The sequence below is a fragment of the Microtus oregoni genome, unplaced genomic scaffold (assembly GCF_018167655.1).
Source record: "Microtus oregoni isolate MIOR12 unplaced genomic scaffold, Mior012 000033F_ref0000390, whole genome shotgun sequence".
Classification (NCBI taxonomy): Eukaryota; Metazoa; Chordata; class Mammalia; order Rodentia; family Cricetidae; genus Microtus; species Microtus oregoni.
In genome coordinates this window covers 11191977-11210965 of record NW_024543092.1, presented here as the reverse complement: position 1 = coordinate 11210965, position 18989 = coordinate 11191977, and the positions used below count along the sequence as shown (strand labels likewise).

Below are 18989 nucleotides of genomic sequence, written 5' to 3'. Positions count from 1 at the left end.
AGAACAGTGCAGATATATGTGCAGGCCAACCAACCATGCATAGATAATAAAAATTTAAAAAGTGGTTAAGGTAGTCAGAACTGGTGGTTTACACCTATAATCCCAGGATCTAGAAAGTTGAGGTAGAACTGCCACTTTTGAGGCCGACCTAAGCTACATATCAAAAACTAGCCTAGCCAGGGCTACCTAGCAAGGCTGTATCACAACCCCAAACCACATCTACATGCAAAAAGTTAAGATAATAAAACTTACATATACTTTGTCGCATGGGGGGGCGGGGGGGGGGAATGACACAGACCTAAGACACAACTAAAGAAAACCACAGTGAAGGGGAGGGGAGACTCACAATTAGAAATGAAAAAAGTTTCCCATACACCTACGTCTTGATAAGAAGTCTTGTTTGGGAGGCAAGCAGCCCCTGCCAGCTTCAGTTATGGACTTTGTTGTCCAGGGTACACCCTCCCCTAGACTGATCTTTGGGAGCAGAGAAAGGTTCCGAAGATCCTTTGGGGACATAGGGATATTGTCTGGTGACTCAGCGTATTTGGCCTCATTGTATGCATTGCTGTCTTGAAGATTACACAGGACACTGCACACCACAAGGGTCTACTCCAACTGCACAGTACAGACTGACCTGTCCACTTTGTGTGTGGGAGGGGGGGAGTGTCTTGTTTGTCTGTTCTGAGATAATAGCTCCTGTTGCCCAGGCTAGTCTTGAATTCCTTATCTTCCTATCTCTACCCACCTCCCAAGTGCTGGAATAACAAAAGCAGGCACTACTTATACCTGGCTTTTGTGTTTCTGTTTGATTCATTTTGAGGCAGGGTCTTCCTGTATAGGTAGCCCAGGTTAGGCTTCAATCACCACTTTCCTGCCTTGGTTTCCCCAATGCTGGGATTTCAGATGTGTGTCCTCATGCCTGGATCTCAATAGTAAACATTAAATCGCTTCTAGATTACTCATAACACCTAACAAAATGCAAACCCTGGCTAACAGTGGTCATGCTGTCTTGCTTAGCGGTACTAGCAGGGAAAAATGTCTGCGCATGTTCAGAGAGCACACTAGCATGCACACATGCATAAGCATGCAGATTGTTTGATCTGAGGCTAGTTGATTCCACGGTTGGCTGATTAGGTATGGAATCGGCAGTCCCAAAGAATTATTGACTATTAGACAGGGTTTCTCTGAGTCGTGATGGACGTCCTGGAATTCACTCTATAGACCAGGCTGGTTTCAAACTCAGGGATATGCCTGTCTCTGCCTTTCGAATGCTGGGATTAAAGGCTAATAAAGGCTATACCGAATATCTGTAATTGACAAGTTAGAGACAGGATAGCTGGTTTTACAGGGCTCTGCGCATTCAGGTCTCTGCCTATGCATCAACGGCGCTGGCTTATAGAATTTTACGGTCCAGAGGCACTGGACTTGTTAACATAGATATGGTTATCTAAATTTGAAAAATCCAAATAAATTATCTGGAGAGCATGGAAATTTAAATCACTTAAAGAGCGTGGGGGAAAATCGGCATTAAAAACTCGATTTGAAGGAGGGCTGGAAAGATGGACCAGCAGTTAAGAGTGTGTGCTGCTCCGATGGAGGACCTGGGTTTGGTTGCCAACTACCACACCTGGAACTCACAGAAATCTATTTGTCCCTGCCTCCTGGATGCTGGGATTATGGGGGTAAGTAAACCAAACCCACACCCATTTATTCAGAGCAAAAGGTATATGTGATGTAGTTCCAAATGCAGGTGTGACATGTATCTTTAAAAATTATTTGCTAGTGTGACTGTGTGTTGTACGTCCTTGTGCGTGTGTGTGCACCCACCAGAAGTCAATGTCTGACGTCTTCTGCCATTGTTTTCCGCCTTGCTTTTGAGACAGGGTCTCTCAGTGATTTAGGAGCTTGTCATTTCAGCTAGACTGTCTGGCTAGCAAGACCCCATGATCCGGCCGTCTCTACCCTCCCAGCGCTGGAATTAGACATGAGCCATAGCACCCTACTTTTATGAGGGTGCTGGGATCCTCATGCTTGCATCCATAGCCAGCACCTCACTCACTGAGCAGCTCCCCATTTTTCCTTACGTCTTAAAAGGAGTGGTGTACTTTGAGGCTACAGATGCAGAAGAAATAATGGCGATTGTATACATGACACCACCTAATTCTCTATTATAGCAGTGTCTACCTCAACAATAATGGCAGCCTCAAACCTTCTAGTAGCTACATTAGAAAGCACAAAGGAAAAAGTTTATATATATTTGTATGTATGTATGTGTGTATATACACACGTGTATGTACATATGTGCATATACATATATGCATATTATATATAATATATATATGCTTTGTCTTCAGGGAATGGCACTATTTGAGAAGGATTGGGAGGTGTGGCCTTGTTGGAGGAACTGTACCACTAGGGGTAGCTTTGGAGGTTTCAAAAGAACACACCTGGCCCAGTATTCTCTCTCTCTGCCTTGGGATCAGGACCTAATTCGAAGCTGCTAACCCAGCACCATGTGTGCCACATGCTCCCTCCATGTCCCTGCCAAGAGGATAATGGAAAGGCCGTCTGACACCGTAAGCAAGTCCCCAGTTAAGTGCTTTTTCTTATAAGAGCTGCCGTGGTCATGGTGTCTCTTGACAGCAATAGGGCAGTGTCTAACAGAAGTGGGGAAGGAACTTCCCCCAAGTGAGTCTCCTAGATTTCGAGCTTACTGAATGGAAACGTGTGGTAGAGAGTCTTTTCCGTGAGCTTCAGGAGGCTGAAGTCTCCAGGAGCCACGTTAGGGCTTCGGTCTGGATGGCGGCAGGTTGGACAGCATCGCATCCATCATGCTGACCGTGATGGAATCCCAGTGTGTCTGAACACACTGAGCGGAAATTAACTTGGCGAGGGAAACACTTGGAGTGGAGATTTGACAATGGTGGTGAAAACAAGTTCATTTTGCTGAGTCTCTTTGCCGTCTTGGGCAATGATACAAAGTACCGTACACCCGGCACGCAGCCCCTAGACAAGCGGTGTCCATTTCTTAACCTTTAACTAAGTCTAGAAGTCTGAGATTAGTATGTCATCGTGGTAAGGGCCTCGGGAAGGCCTTCTCCAGCCATGGAGACTCTTGATTGACTTTCTGGGCAGTTTTGTTCGTTTGTATTTGTTATGCTAGGAATTGAATTTAGGGCCAGACACATGCTGTCAGGGATTCTGAAAAATCACTTTTAAGGCTTGGCGAGATGGCTCTCACTATCACACTTGATGGCTTTAGTTAGATGTCTGTGACCTTATTTGGTGGAAGGAGAGAACCAACCAGGGGAAGTTGCTCTCAGACCACCACATGAACACTGTGGCATGCACACAACACACACGCATGCACAACACACGCGCGCGCACAACACACACGCACGCACATACCCACTGTAATGACAATCGCACAAGATAAAGATAATAACAATAGCAGCTATTTTTTTTTTTAATTTGCCATATTTGGGGCTGGAAGTTGGCTCAGCAGTTAAGAGCACTAGCTGTACTTGTGGAGGTCGTGGGTTTGGATCCTAGCACCTACATTGTACACAGACATGCATGCAGGCAAAACACCAATACACATGAAACAATTAAAAATAGGGTGTATCCCTGGCCTAGAATACACCATGTAGACTTGATGGATTGGCTGCCCATTAAGTCCCAGGAACTTTAACTTCCTCAGTACTGGGGTTATAAGCATGTTCCATATCTGACTTGTTAAATGTAGCTTCTGGGGCTTTACTGAAGTCCAAAAGCATGTTCATCAACTGAACTATCTCTCCAGCCCTTTTTCTTGTTAGTTTTTTTGAGACAAGGTTTCTCTGTTTAACAGTCCTGGCACTCACTTTGTAGACCAAGCTGGCCTTGAGCTCAGTGATTTTGCCTGCCTCTACCCCCCAAGTGCTGGGATTAAAGGTGTGCACCACCACTACCCAGCTTTTTTTTTTCTTTTAAACAAGGTCTTATGTAACCCAGGTTAGCCTTGAACTCAATATATAGCTGAAGGGGACCTTGAACCGTTGTTCCCACTTTTACCGCCCAAGTGCCTCTGGGATTCCCAGCAAACAGTACCATGTCTGACTTTACTTTCCTGTCTTAAAGAGATTGAGAAATCAACATAGAAACGAGAAGTAGCAAGTAATAGTGAAATCTAGCTAGCTTTGGCAGGCTTCCACGGAGCACATTCCTGCTGGAAATATCCTTAAGTCCTTTTCTCTGGAGACATTAGGACAGATAAAAGGAAAGACATGTCAGATGCCTGCAAACAGGGCTGCCTGTGGAAAGGGAGGTGAGCGCGCTCTGCCCAGGAAGTGCCTGGGAGGGCAGCCGGAGGGAGGCAGACATTCAGGCCTCCTTTTATGGAGAAAACTCCCCAGAAGAGGAGGTAATAGAGAGCAGGGACCTGACGTCCATCCTCGCAGCTATCTTCCACTAAGGTTTCTTGGTCCCAAACTTGACTTTTGGTCTAACAACCACAGGGATGGTGACAGGGTAACTCCTCTCCCACCACCTGGTACCTCATTTGGGTAGGGATTCCCTCTTCTTTTTTTTTTTTTTTCATTTTTAAAGACAAGATCTCATGCACCCTAAGTTGGCCTTGAATGGGGCTAATGTGGCTGAGGGTCTCCTGAGCGCTTCTTCACAGGCAGGTGCCAGCACATCCCAACTGTGTGGTTGTGGGGTAGAAGCTAGGGCTTTGTGTCCGCTAGATAAATACTCCGACTGAGCCGCATCCCAGGCAATTGAGCCAAGAACCGTGGCTCTACCAAGACATTAGTCTGGGCTATAGAACAAGACAAGCATGGGGAATCTCTCTCTCTCTCTCTCTCTCTCTCTCTCTCTCTCTCTCTCTCTCTCGACAGGGCTTCTCTGTTTATCCCTAGCTGTCCTGGAACTTACTTTGTACAACACACGGGCCTTGAGTTCACAGAGATCTGTCTGCCTCTGCCTCTCAGAGTGCTAGGATTAGAGGCGTGCACCACCATTGGCTGGCTGAGAGTTCTTAAAAATAAAAAAACTAAGCCAGTCGTTGGTGGCGCATGCCTTTAATCCCAGCACTAGGGAGGCAGAGGCAGGCAGATCTCTGGGAATTCGAAGCCAGCCTGGTCTGCAGAGCTGGTTCCAGGAAAAGCTCCAAGCTACAGAGAAACCCCAACTCGAAAAAAAACAAGATAGATAGATAAATAAATAAATAATACTAAAAAACATTTTAAATGAGGTCAGTTAGGGTGGGCTCTAACCCAAACTATCTGGTGTCCTCCTCATGAAAAGAAATTTGAACATGTGGAGACATCCAGGAATGCAGAAAAAAGGACACGTGGGTCAGCAGAAAAGCAGTCCCCTGCAAGCCAAGGAGAGACCCCAGGATTCCTCAAAACTGTTCGTCAGACTCTGAGAAGAACAAAGGTCTGTCATGATGTCATCTGGTCTAGAGCTTTGCTATAGCAATGAGGTAGCGGACACATGTTTGGCACTTTTCTACACGTGACACACCTATGTTAAGACAAATTAAAGCTGGGGGCTGGAGAGATGGCTCAGTCAAAAAACAAAACAAAACAACAACCACTTGCTGTCAAGTCTGGTGACCTGAGTTCGATCCCTGGGACTCATATGATGGAAAGAAAATCCCAACTCCAATCCCAACTCTGGCAACCTCTGTATAAGCACATGAACACGAACACACACCCCCACACACAAAACTTTAAATATTTCAAGATACATTAAAGCAGCCATGCATTGTGGTACATAGCTTTAATACTGTCAGTTGGGTGGCTGAAGGAGGGAGATTTCTTGAATTTTAGGCCAGATACAGATATCCTCATCTTAAAAAAAAAAAGAAAGAAAGAAGAGAAAAAGATACACTTATTAGACTAATCATACATTATTTTTTCACCTCAATAACTAATGCACATATCACCAGAGGGCCAGGGACTACTTGACTTTAAACAGACATTTGAGCAATAATAGCAATAAAAAAAAATACCTCAAAAGTACTAGCACAAGCTGGGGTAAATAAATTTGTTGTTGTTATTTTAGAGACCTGGATGGCCTGGAACTCGCTATGTAAAACAAGCTGGCCTCAAATGGGAAAAGCTCGAGGTTGTCATGCACTGATTTTAGGTGTCTGTGTGTCTGCTATGTGTATGTGTGCGTGGCTGTGCGTCTGGAGGACAGCTTTGTGCAGGAGCCAGTTCTCTCCTTCAACCTTTATGTGAATTCCAGGGATTTGAACTCAGGTTGCCAGACTTGAGCAGCAATTGCCTTTACCTGCTGAGCCATCTTGCTGGCCCAGAGGCTGACTTTTAAAGAGAATACGTTTCCTTTGCCTAACTGCTACGGTTGGAATGCTGGACATCCACACACCCCCCCCCCCCGCCGTGGTGTTATTGGAGGGTGCCACATGCCTTCAGAAGGGGGACTGTAGTGGGAGGCCTTAAGTTATTGGGGCACACCCCTGAAACGGATTATGGGACAGCCTCCTTCCTGTTCATTTTGCTTCCCAGCATGAGGTGAGCATCTCATTCCTTCACCTGCTCTGGTCCTGGTTATCTGGACCAGACCCAAAGCAATAGATGCCTTCATTCTTGGACTACAGCCTACAGAGCAGAAGCCAAACGGAACCTTTTCTCTTTGCCAGTCAACTTCCTTAAGGATTTCTTCATAGCGGCAGAAAGTCAAATAACAGAACACACTCGCTGCCCTCCCCAATCACCCCGGCAAAGCACACAGCTCCAAACAGTGCCGGGGGCAGAACAGCAGGAAACTCGAGCCTTCTATAGGCGACACCTTCAGAATTAGCAGAACGGCAGGAAACTACAGCCTTCTATAGGCGACACCTCCAGAGTTAGCTGACAGGGAAGCAATGGCTTTTGTCAACATCTTTTCCATCTATCCTTCCTGTTCAGTCCCAACCTTCCAGGAGCTCAGCAGAACAAACGCACCAGAGATCCATGTGACATCTTGGGACCACACTCACTATAAAGCCGCTAACCTCCTTTTCTCACCCCTCGATGACCCTGAAGAAAGTTATTGTTGACTACAATGTTCCCTCCCAAACCTTTCATCCAATTAAAATTAAAACTTCAAATCCAGAAAATGACTTTTAGCATCAGGTTCAGAAAAAAAAAATCAAAGAAATCATTTTCTAAATACGCATAATGACATTTTAAGCACCTGACTCAGGATGCTCAGGTGCCTATGTGAGCTAATCCTCTGTGGTTTCTGGCCCAAAGGGGAAATACTGATGAGTCAGGCTTTGGAGATAGATGAGAACGCTCATTTTACAGGTAGAAACGGACTCCACAGTCAAACGAAGGTCACATGCATGTGTGTGTGTGAATGAAATCAAACACCTTCATCTTGAGTTTTGCTTCTCTAATCAAATAATTTAGAAAGAGGACAAAGAAGCAGGGCACAGTGACATGCACCTATCATCCTAGCACTTGGGAAGCTGAGACAGGAGGATTGCCTGGGCTCTTCCAACACCAGCAGGGAGCAGGGAGGGATGGCACAATGAAGGCCTTTCACCCGAGTTCAAGGCTTACTTTGCATTAGCGCTCTTCAGTTTTAAAAACACCACCAAAACAACAGGACAGAGCTTGAGAAAACACCGTGCACCGTTACTGGATCTGGACACAAACCGTGTGCTGTGGGCAGGAGGCCTTCCCTCTGTCCACAGAGATTTCCAGGAATCCTTGTTCACTCACGGACAAGTCTGGGCGATTACAGATGCGCGCCAGCAGGAAGCACACATTAGGGCCCAGCTGGGAGCTCTGGAAGGGTTCTAGCTTTCTTTCACCCCGTGCAACAAGACCCAAAAGGCCAGGGTACTGGCAGGCACGGTACTTGCACCTATAATGGCAGAACCGGCCAGGCAGAGGCAGGAAGTCTACCCTGAGTTTGAGGTAATCTTAGGCTAGACAGGGAGACTCTTAACAAAAACAAAGCAAGGCAGGTTACAAAATCTAACCACAGGGAAGGAGCACCTTCACCACCTCCCCAGCCCTGACCCTACTCTCCATCATGGAGGAGAGAGGCATCAGATGCCAGATGTTAACAGCTGGTAACAAGAAAAGCAGGTAGAATGGAGGATAATCGGGGTGGTCGGAAGATCTTCCTAAAAATCTAAGCAAGATTATGTCACAAGCTTAGAAATAGAAAAGAAATCATAAATTATTTCTTCTGAGTAGGGAAAGCACTCCTTAGGGAAAAAGCAAGTGTGGGATCATTGTCACAGGGACCAAGAGCAAGTCTTAGTGCACATGTGCTCCAGATAAAGCTGTGGATTGTCTGTAAGGTAACAGGCTCACAGGGAGGACGGTCATTACGCAGCGGCCACCGTTGGTCTTCCCATATCCCAAAGGCATTCAGCAGCAGGGATAGGAAAGCTCAGACTCAATAAAACTAGTGACGACACAAGCACCACCACCAAATGAATTCTCCACGATGCGGCAAATTCAGCCTTTAAATAATTGAGTCGCGAGTCCTCCACTGATGCCTGCACTTGGGGAATAGCGTGAAGCTGTGGGAAAGTGGGTTACTGGGAAATGAGGACTAGACTCTCTGGAGACCTCAGCGTTAACCAAGGCCCTTGGGGATGGGGGAGGGCGAGCTGCAGGCTGAGCACGTGTAATGGAAATACTACCCTGTATTCTGGGATGCGCATGCCATGCGTTGGCTCACCTGGCTAACTCTTTCAAACCACATAGCAGTGTAGGACAAATGCCACGGCCATTGCCGTTGGCATAAAATGCCCTCAGCTCTGGGTGTGCCAACCATGCAATGCCCATGTGAAGAAAAGCGACCGAAAGCAAACACCACTGTTCTTTTACACACGTGACCAGGAAGACGGAGAAGTGTCGTTTTTGGTTCATAGATTCTGCAATAAGGCAAATCTCAGAAAGGAAACAGAGGCAGTACGGAGTGTAGCCACGAGGTGGGGCACCTGCCTAGCAGGTATGTGGCAGGTATATATGTACACACACACACGTAAATAAGTAAAATTTGTTTTGTTTTTCGAGACAAGGCTTCTCTGTGGAGTTCTGGGTGTACTGGAACTCTTTCTGTAGACCAGACTGGCCTCGAACTCACAGACATCCACCATCTTTCTGCCTCCTGAGTGCTGGGATTTAAAGTGTGCACCACCACCACCTAGCTAAATATTTCAAAAGCTCACTCTGAAATTCCATAGCCCCCTATTTCCCCACCTGTATAATCTACTTTTCAGCTTAGAATATATTTAGTCAACCGTTCTATCACTTACAGTTTCTAAGGTAAGGGAGGAAAGGAAAAAGGGAGAGAGGCCAGGCAGAAATCTTACAAAGAAAAAATGTCTATGTCATTGAATTATCGGTATTTCTTAATTTCAGAAAAGGAAAGCAAGTTGCAATGGGAAACATTCACATCTGTCTGTCTAAAGCTGGTGCCAGCCAGTTCTTGAGTTGTGATGGTTGATGCTAACCGTCAAGTTCACAAGACCTAGAACTGCCTAGGCCTCCAAGGCACACGGACAAGGGATTTTCTAGATTGGGTCAGCCTCTGTCCTTGCCTGTGAAGGATTATCTTCATTAGGTTAATTGGGGTTCAATAACCACCACAAAAGGCGGTACCATTCCTTGGGCGTGCTGTCTGGCCTGCAGGGAAGTAAAAGCCAGCTGAGTACTGTATGGTGGCTCTCAGCCTCCTGATGGCACACCCCACGTGACCAGTGTCAAGCTCTTGCTGACAACCTCCCTGCCGTGGGGACTGTGAGTCACAGTAAACCCTGTCTGAAATTGCTTTCATCAGAGTATTGAATCACAACAGTGAAATCAAATACAGAAAATTGGTATCAGAAGAACTCTGAGACTCACTACGTAGCCCAAGTTGGCCTTGAACTTGGAAGCAATCCTTCTGTGTCAGGCACCCAAATTCTGGAATCATAGGCAGGTGTAAATTACCATACCCGGATGACATTTTCCTTTTTCTTTTTGGTGGTGCTGTGAATCAAATCCAGAGCCCCCAGTATGCTATTGTTCTATCACTACTACACCCGCAACCTCAGAAATGCCACCTATCACTTTAAAGAAACCCTTCAGCAGGAATGCCCCTTGATGGTAATTTACTCTCATTAGTTTAGCTCATCAAATCCTAAATGCCACCGTTGACCAATTCTCCCAAGGATTAACGTGGGTCTAAACTTGTTTTTATTATTAAGCAGACCATAGTAGAAACCAGAGTCCTCCAAAGCCTACAGTGAAGTGTTTACATATTCAAAACTGTGTTTCTGTTTATACAATTGTCATCTTTCGGGTAGATTCTGATTTCCAGAAAGAACCACATTAACCTAACCACAGGGGTCTGGAGAGATGAGGGGGGAGCACTTGCTGGGCAAGCCAGAGGATTTGAGTTTAAATTCCCAGGGCCCATGTGAAAGCCAGGCAGGGCTGTGGGGTGCTATCACCCCAACGCTGGGGGAGGGAGCCTGCAGATCCAGGAAGATGGCTGATGAAACTGTGAGCTTGTAGTGTCACGCAGGATCCAGTCTCTCCAAACAAGGTCGAGAAGGAGGGTGATGGCCTCCTCTAGCCTCTGAATGCATGCATGCATGTGCACATACACTTTTCCTTAGAGCATCTCCAGCCAGTGAGATGGCTCAGGGATAAAGGCCCTTGCTCTCAGGCCTGGCAACCAGTGTTTAATTCCTAGAACTCCCAAGGAAGGTTGAGAACCAGCTCCCACAAACTGTCTTCTGACGTCCCCCCCCCCCCACACACACACGCAAATAAATAAATATACATAAAAAAGCGCCTAATTACAGGCTTAAAAGTGATATCAGAAGAAAAGCATGCAAAAATGCTGTTGAAGAATTTAACATGAGGATTCCATCCACGTCAGCTCTACTGGGCTATGCATTATTACGGCCAGGCAGAGAAGATGAAGGTAAAAACAAAGGAATAGGGGGCTGGAGAGATGGCTCAGAGGTTAAGAGCATTGCCTGCTCTTACAAAGGTCCTGAGTTCAATTCCCAGCAACCACATGGTGGCTCACAACCATCTGTAATGAGGTCTCCTCTGACCTCCTCTGGCCTGCACCACAGACAGAATATTGTATACATAATAAATAAATAAATATTAAAAAAAAAAAAACAAAACAAAGGAATAGCCTTCTGCCTATAGAACAGGCCGCTGGAAGAGACTCTCATGGCGGGCTCTCCAGCCCTCCCCAGGGTTGGTTAGCCTTTCCCAGAAGCTGAGTTCAGGATCTTATGAAGGACAGAGTCTGTTTCATTCCATTCTTCCGACACTCAACATTTGGGTTGTGCCCAGACTTCCCAGGCCAGCCATGGTCAACAGTCTGGATCTCCTCAGGGAAGTCATGGAATACAGTCATGGGTGGAGACAGAATGGGTTTCTATAAAAGCTGGTGTTTAGCCATGTGGCTGGAACGTCCTGAGAGATCACATCTGGAGGGGAGGGAAAGGACAGCAAACAGCAAGCCTCCAGGAAACAGACTCTTAGGGGACACCATGCTCTCAGGGTCTTGTGGGACGTGTGCCTGACTCCATCCCATACATCCAGCCTATATAACAGCTAGGTCACATAAGAAGCCAACTCATGGCCGGGCGGTGGTGGCGCACGCCTTTAATCCCAGCACTCGGGAGGCAGAGGCAGGCGGATCTCTGTGAGTTCGAGACCAACCTGGTCTACAAGAGCTAGTTCCAGGACAGGCTCCAAAACCACAGAGAAACCCTGTCTCAAAAAACCAAAAAAAAAAAAAAAAAAAGAAGCCCACTCATGGACTTGCAATATTGCACAATGAGTAAAGGTGCTTGCGCTCAAACCTGACAGCCTGAATTCCATTTCACGCAATAGAAGGTGAGAGCTGACTCCTGCAGGCAATTCTCTGGCTTCCACATATGCACTGTGGCGTGCACACGCACGCACGCACACGCACGCACACGCACGCACACACGCACACACACACTAACACAGGCACATGATAGATAGATAGATAGACAGACAGATAGATAGATGACATACAGACAGATAAAACCCCACAAATTCACTCAAATTTCTGCACACTCACAAATAAGTGAGTGTATGGCAAACATCCACACATACGCATCACAAAGAAAGTAAAACATAAGTTTTTTTTTTTTTTGAAAAAAGAAGATCACTTAGTAAAAGAAGCTTTCTTTTTCTGTCATATTTCAGAGATCTCAAACTGTCCACAAAATGATCCCAAACCACACTGATTTTAACTTCCTCTTTCCTAATCCTGGATTTCCTCCCTGGGCTTTCATTCAGCCTGTCCATAGTTGTGATACTACAACACAATTTTGTCATTCACAAAGTTTATATTCAAGAAAAGTGCCATCAATCAAATCAAATCGATAAAAAATAAGAAAAAAAAAGATTGTAAAAAAAAAAAAATCTCCTGGCGTTTTAGGTAAACTTGTGGCTCTTGTTCTGGGCACATCCGCAGCTATCCCAGGCCACCTGTAGTCAGTGACCAGCAGGTTAGGCTCATGGGAAACTTCCTCCAGGCAGCTTCTTTGTGTGCCCTGCATGGGGACGGTGTTGTGTTTGTCAGTTCAGACTCTAATCACCTTGGTTCAAGTCTCAGGAATACTGCCTAGCCCACGACATTGTCATGACTCCTGCTAATGACCACGCAGCTAGGTAGGCAGACAGTGGCGCATGCTTAGAATGCACAAGGCCATGGCTTCTAACACTAACGTGATGTGGGAGGTGGCCACAAGTGCTGGCGTTAGCTGTTCTCAGTTCTGTTCATAAACTTTTCATTGCTTGCACATCTGTGCATCAAACCTGGGCCTTGCACACTTCAGCGCTAGCCCTGATGCTAATGCATCTGAGACCAGCTTCTCTTCTGTCCCCGAATGTTATGCTCTTGCCCTTGATCTCAGAGAGCGGGCTCCACCTGAACTCTGAGCACCTCTCATCTCTTGCAGTCTCTTCTTAGCCTTATTTATTTCTTATCTGGGGTCTGCAGAGCCTATGTGAAAAGCTTCAGACCGGTGAGAGCGTCTGTCTGAAAAAACCAAGTGGTCATCTCCTGCACTCGTCCTCGGGCCTCCACACACACAGACACGCACCTGTACACACACAACCTTCCACACACAGACACACCAGCCGCTCTTTGGCTTAATTGGAAACGAACGTGGAAAGGACAAAGGCTTGGTCCTGGGGATTTGATTTGGGTCCACTCCAGCTGTCTGGTGGGTATTATTTGAAACTCTCGCACTAGGTCAGGGAGATACTCCGTCTGTGAGACTGTGTGCGCATTTCTGACTTTATATGGTGTCTGTGGTAATATATGAAGATCAGCGTTCCCACCAACTTCAAAGCAGTTCCCGGCTTGACGCAGCACCGTGGGGGCACAGGAGAGGAGAAACGGGTTCCATGTGTGCAAAGAATCGGCGAGGAAATGCCCAGCCCTTTCATCTGTCTCTTATTTATATTGCACACAGGAGCCAAATTGCAAGATGTCAAACCCTCATTGAATATATCTTCTAAAAATTATGTTTATTTATATACCTTGTGTGCGCATGCATGTGTAGGTCAGAGAACCACTTTCAGGAGTCAGTTCCCTCCTTCTATCATGTGGGTCCTGGGCATTGAACTCAGATTGGCAGTCTTGGTGGCAATCACCTTTAGCTGCTGAGTAGCTCAATGGCTCCACCATATCTTGAATTGAATGGAACACGACCCCAACGCTCCTGCCCCATGAACCAACATGGAAGCAACACTTTAGCTAAATATGCACCAGCGCTTTGACCTTTCCCCAACTCAAGAGCCAGAAGCTATGAAGCACATCACAGTTCAGGCAAAGGGATGTATGTAACTTCCAGGAACTCTGTGTGGTTGACATGGGCTTCTCTAGAGAGGTGCGAAACTGTTACTTTAATTTTTAGTTCAGGGAGGTGTTGGGCATCACTTTTCTAAAACAAGTATGATTTTAGTATTTCCAATGAGATTCACATCTGACATCGCACACGGAGAAGGGACAATGATTTAAGCAATCAAAACAAAAACAAACAAACAAAAACCACTAAGTCCCAGGTAAGAATATTGAAGGAATAGATCGTGATGTCAACCCTTGAGTACAGGGCTGAACCCAAAGGGTCAGTTAAATATCTCCTTTTGAGACCACCTGACTGTACTGTTGCCATCATCCACCATGAAGCAGTATAACACTTTCTTTTGACAGTCTGCAACAACAAAGTTTATGGCTCACTGTGATTACGGCCTGCCCTCCAGCTCCCAGTGTCCTGCCGAAGCCAGCCTGGCCTGCAAGGACAGCTTACCATCTTCAACAATGACTTCTTCCTCCTGCCCATCCTGGCTTCCCTCTGGGACATGATCACCTCCTTGTTCAGCTATGCCATTGACAACGGACAGCTGCCCATTCTTCTGTAGGAGCTGTGAGGGAGACAAAGCCACATATATGTGAGTTCAATCCCCTCGTCCAAGCAATGCTTCGATTCCCAGAGTATAAACTATGAAATGGAGGAACACAGAGAAACGGAGGCTCCATGATGAAGATATAAGTTCTATATCCATCTTCAGCAACCATATAGAATACACAATGTTGCTGTGAGACAATGGTCTTGTACCCTGTCACTTGTATTGTTTTAATAAAATGCTGATTGGACAGTAGCCAGGCAGGAAGTATTGGCGAGGCAATGAGAACAGGAGAATTCTGGGAAGAGGAAAGACACAGTCTGCATTCATCATCCAGACACAGAGGAAGATGAGAATGCCTCGTTGATAAAAGGTACCAAGCCATGTGTCTAACACAGACAAGAATTATGGGCTAATTTAGGATGAGTTAATAAGAAGCCTGAGCTAATACGCCAACCAATTTATAATTAATGTAGACTTCTGTGTGTTTCTTTGGGACTGAATGGCTGTGAGACTGGGCAGGACAGAAACCTCAGTCAGCAGGATGTCCTAAAGATTGACCCTTGTATGTGAGTGTATGCAGAAGTCTGTTTAGTCTGTTGTCCAATCACTAGTCAAGATCCTGCTTCAGACACTACACTAAAGAACTCTGGTGAGTCTTACACTTTGCATTCACACACTAGCATGGAAGACAGACTTTCCTAGTCTCTTTCTTTTCACTCTTCCTTGTAGTGTTGGGGATTCAGGGCCCTGGTATGTTAGGGATGAAATCTATTGCCTCTGGCCCTAAAAATATTTTTCTCCTATAAAGTAGCATCTCAGGGACTCTGGTTAAAGCCCACACCCACGCTCTTGGACGTATCCTATTCTTCCCCTGAGCATCCCTCTTTTCCACTAATGCCTATTCCTAAATCTGCTAAAACGCCTTGTAGTGAAGCCCAGCTCTTGAGCTGGAACGATGGTTCTGTGGATAATGCACTTCCTGCCACGACTGTTCACCCAAGTTTGATCTCTGGTAGGAGAAGAAAAACAACCCCCACAAGTTGTCCTTTGCCCTTCACACGCCACAGCATTCACGCACACACATGTATGTTCACCAGCACACACAAATAAATGCTGAAGTTTCAAAGAGGGGGCGACTCTGGGGAGATAGCTTAGGGTTAAGAATACTGACTGCACTTACAGAGGACCACATGGGGACTTACAACCATCTAGAACGCCAGTTCCAGGGAATCTGATACCCTCTTCAGGCCTCCAAGGAAACAAGGTACACATTGTACGCATACAAATACATGCAGACAAAACACTCATACACATAAAATAAGTAAAACTATTTAGAAAATTTTCTCCCTATACCAAAAGCCAGGTGTGATGGCATATTCTGTAATCCCGGAGATGGCAAGATGGGAAACGGGGACAGATAGAGCTCCAGAACAATGAGGGACCCGTCTCAAACAAGAAGTGAAAGGTGTCTGAGAGCTGGAGGCTGTCCTCTGCCCGCCACATCTGTGCTGTGCACATGCGCGCACCTAAAAGAAAGAGGGAAGGACCAATGGCAAAGCTCAGACCTCCCCTTGCTGTCACTGCTCAGGGGCCAATGGAAGTCTCTGGACAAACAAGTTCTGATCATTCTCGAAGGTTCTGTGGCCTCAAGATCCAGAAGACTGGAGGTGTGCTGATCTCACCGTGCTATTCCCTATTGCCAGCGAAGCCCTTCACCCTCTTGCGCCTCTCCTGAAATAACATCGCCTAATGACATTGAAGACGGCACCGTCGGCTTCAAAATGCCCATGCTGAGCCCAGTTATTACACGCGGGACTCAGATTACAGTTCCACTTCAAGGCTTCGATTACCAAAATATGAAAGAAAGGAATTCTAAATGAAGGCTAAAAGAGAAAGGAGGGGTGTTGTCTCCACAGTGCCCATCAGCAAAAACGCCAGCATATTTTAACTGGATAGCACTGGAACTAGGCACAGGCCGGGTTGGATTGACTTAGCAAGCGGAGTAAGGGTTGGGGGCAGAATCACATGTTTAGCTGGGTTACACGGCAGCTCAGTGAATCTTAAGTTCTATCTTGATATGTTAGGCGTGGTGGTACAAACCTGCAATATCAGGTACTTGGGAAGGAGAATGAGGCAGGAGGGTTAGGGGTTCAAAACTGCCCTGGGCGACATGAGACACTGCAAAAATCAAGAGATGACATTGGAAATAAAACAGACATCACCTCTCATAAACCCACTTTTAAGGCTATAAACATTAGGTTAATTGGAAAGTGTAAACAAGGCTAATTGTTCTTTCTTCTTCCTCCTCCTCCTTTTTTAAAAAAGATTTATTTATTTATTATGTATACAACATTCTGCCTCGATGTATGCCCGCACGCCAGAACAGGGCTCCAGATCTCAGTACAGATGGTTGTGAGCCACCATGTGGTTGCTGGGAATTGAACTCAGGACCTCTGGAAGAGCAGCCAGTGCTCTTAACCTCTGAGCCATCTCTCCAGCCCCTCTCCTCCTCCTTTTTTAATTGGTTGGTTTTTGAAAGCGGTTCTCACAAAAGACATCCATCTGCCTCTGCCTCCCTGTGCTATGAGTAAAGGCATAGAGCACCATGCTTGCTCATCACACTTCTGAAGCGGGAGTTACAGGTGGCTGTGAGCAGTCCCTGCATGGGTGCTGGCGGCCACACTTGTGTCTTTTGAAAGAACAGTACATTCTCACAACCACTGAACCAACCAAACCTCTCCAAACCTAGCACTTGCTTTTTTCAACCGCCAAACTGGAGAGTCCACACTGGTTCCGCACACTGGAATAGCGTTTCTTCATTAACCCTTTCTGTCAATCACCTTTAATCTGTATCTGACTCACAGGACCTCAGAAGACAGGATTTACACTCAGCTTATGCCAGGACAGGAAGGGGCGGGCCCAGATGAGGTTCAGTGGTATCCAGAGTTCAGGGGGGAAGGTAATTTTGTAATTCAAGGTTTTCAGTCAAGAAAGAAAGAAATCTGTACCCCATTTTTCTCTCTAAAGCTTCCTTCCTCTGCTTTATCCACAGATCTTGGATTTAGTACTAGAGATACATTTATTTCTTTTAAGACAAAAATTGGAATAGAAAGACGCAGCCCTTACCCCAAAAACACAATGAGTACCAGAAACCCAATCTGCCCACTGGGATTGCACTTCAAAAAGCAAAGAAGCCTCCTCTGACCAAATCAAAACCCTAAGTGTTTGCAAGCTCATATCCTCCCGGGGGTCAGCCAGAGTTTATCCCAGTAAAGTGTTACCACGTTACAACAGAGCAACACTGAAAGAATCAAAATTCTCAAATGCTTCCAGCAACAGCCTCGCCTTCCTCTAAAAACATCCGAGAACATCTAAGACAGTTTGGAAGATGTCTGAGAGCAACCACTAGGCATCTCCCTCTCCTTCCTTCACCACAGAACTCTCTGGGGCTTGTCCTGAGTTCTCTGTGCAGAGGATCAAGTCCTTTAATGAAAGGCTTAAACAATGAACAAAATCCATGAGGTCCTGCCGGCTGTGAGGATAACGGGGCAGAGGCAAGACTGCTGCCGGAACTACAGCTCCTACCTAACATTCTTCCTGCACGGCCCACACAGGTGGGAACAGCCCAGCACCTGTCACATGGAGGGGAGGCAGCTCCCCTGTGACTCACCCCGCCTATGATGGCTGAAATCATGTGCACAGATGGACAGAATTTTTTTAAAAAAAGTATGATTTATGTGTGGTGTAGGGTTAGAAGCCTTGGGCATAGTAGACAATTGTTCACTGAATGAAGTATCAAAACAGAAATACAAAGAAAGGCCATGATTGCTCCTAGGTATTGTGAAGAGTTGGCAGTGGCTAAGAGGGAAAGCATGGGTAGAGGCAGAGACATCTGGGAGAGTTCAGAGTAGCCATACCCCTGAGCCACGTGAGGAGATGGAGGAGGGAGGGAGATGGGAGAGAGGGGAACCAGGTGCAGCAGTCAAGAGGGCAAAAAAATAAAATAAAAATAATTAAAAAGGCAGGTTACCAAAATGACTGGATTATATAAGGAAGGACATGGAGGGGAAAGGCAGCTCAGGCCCTGGGCTGGAGAAGTTTATGGTAAGGAACTGGATATGTGAGCCTGAAGGACCCTGTAACCAAGGGTTCCTGGGAGAACCAGGGGGCCAGGTCCACTCTGATGTGTTTAACAGGCACCTCAGCCTTTTGTCCTGGCTTTGAGACCCACACTTACCACACACTTACCTACACTTACACCCAGCTCTTCTCATGACCACTAACCCTGTGAAGAGTATAGAAGTCATTATAACTGAGTGTGATAATGCTGCTATCCGTATTGTCTACCAGTGTCCTTAGCATATTAATGCCCTCAGTCAATCCATTTATCAAAATACTGACCGAGGCTGAAATATATATAGCTCAGAGCATTTACAGGGCACTCCCATGTCTGATCACCAGCAAAACACACACACGCACGTACATCCACACACATGCATACACGCATGCGTACACGCGCACACACACACACACACACACACACCTAGCACATCACCTGACACA

The 18989-nt window shown here is 46.2% G+C and overlaps 1 protein-coding gene across 1 annotated transcript in view; it reads right to left on the bottom strand.

The window, feature by feature from the left end:
* Positions 1-18989, bottom strand: part of Akap12 (A-kinase anchoring protein 12) — an 86353-nt gene that overhangs the window by 28461 nt on the left and 38903 nt on the right. The window contains exon 3 of the mRNA XM_041680122.1: positions 14327-14441. Coding sequence (XP_041536056.1) covers positions 14327-14441 — 115 coding nt within the window. The remainder of the gene's footprint in view (positions 1-14326; positions 14442-18989) is intronic.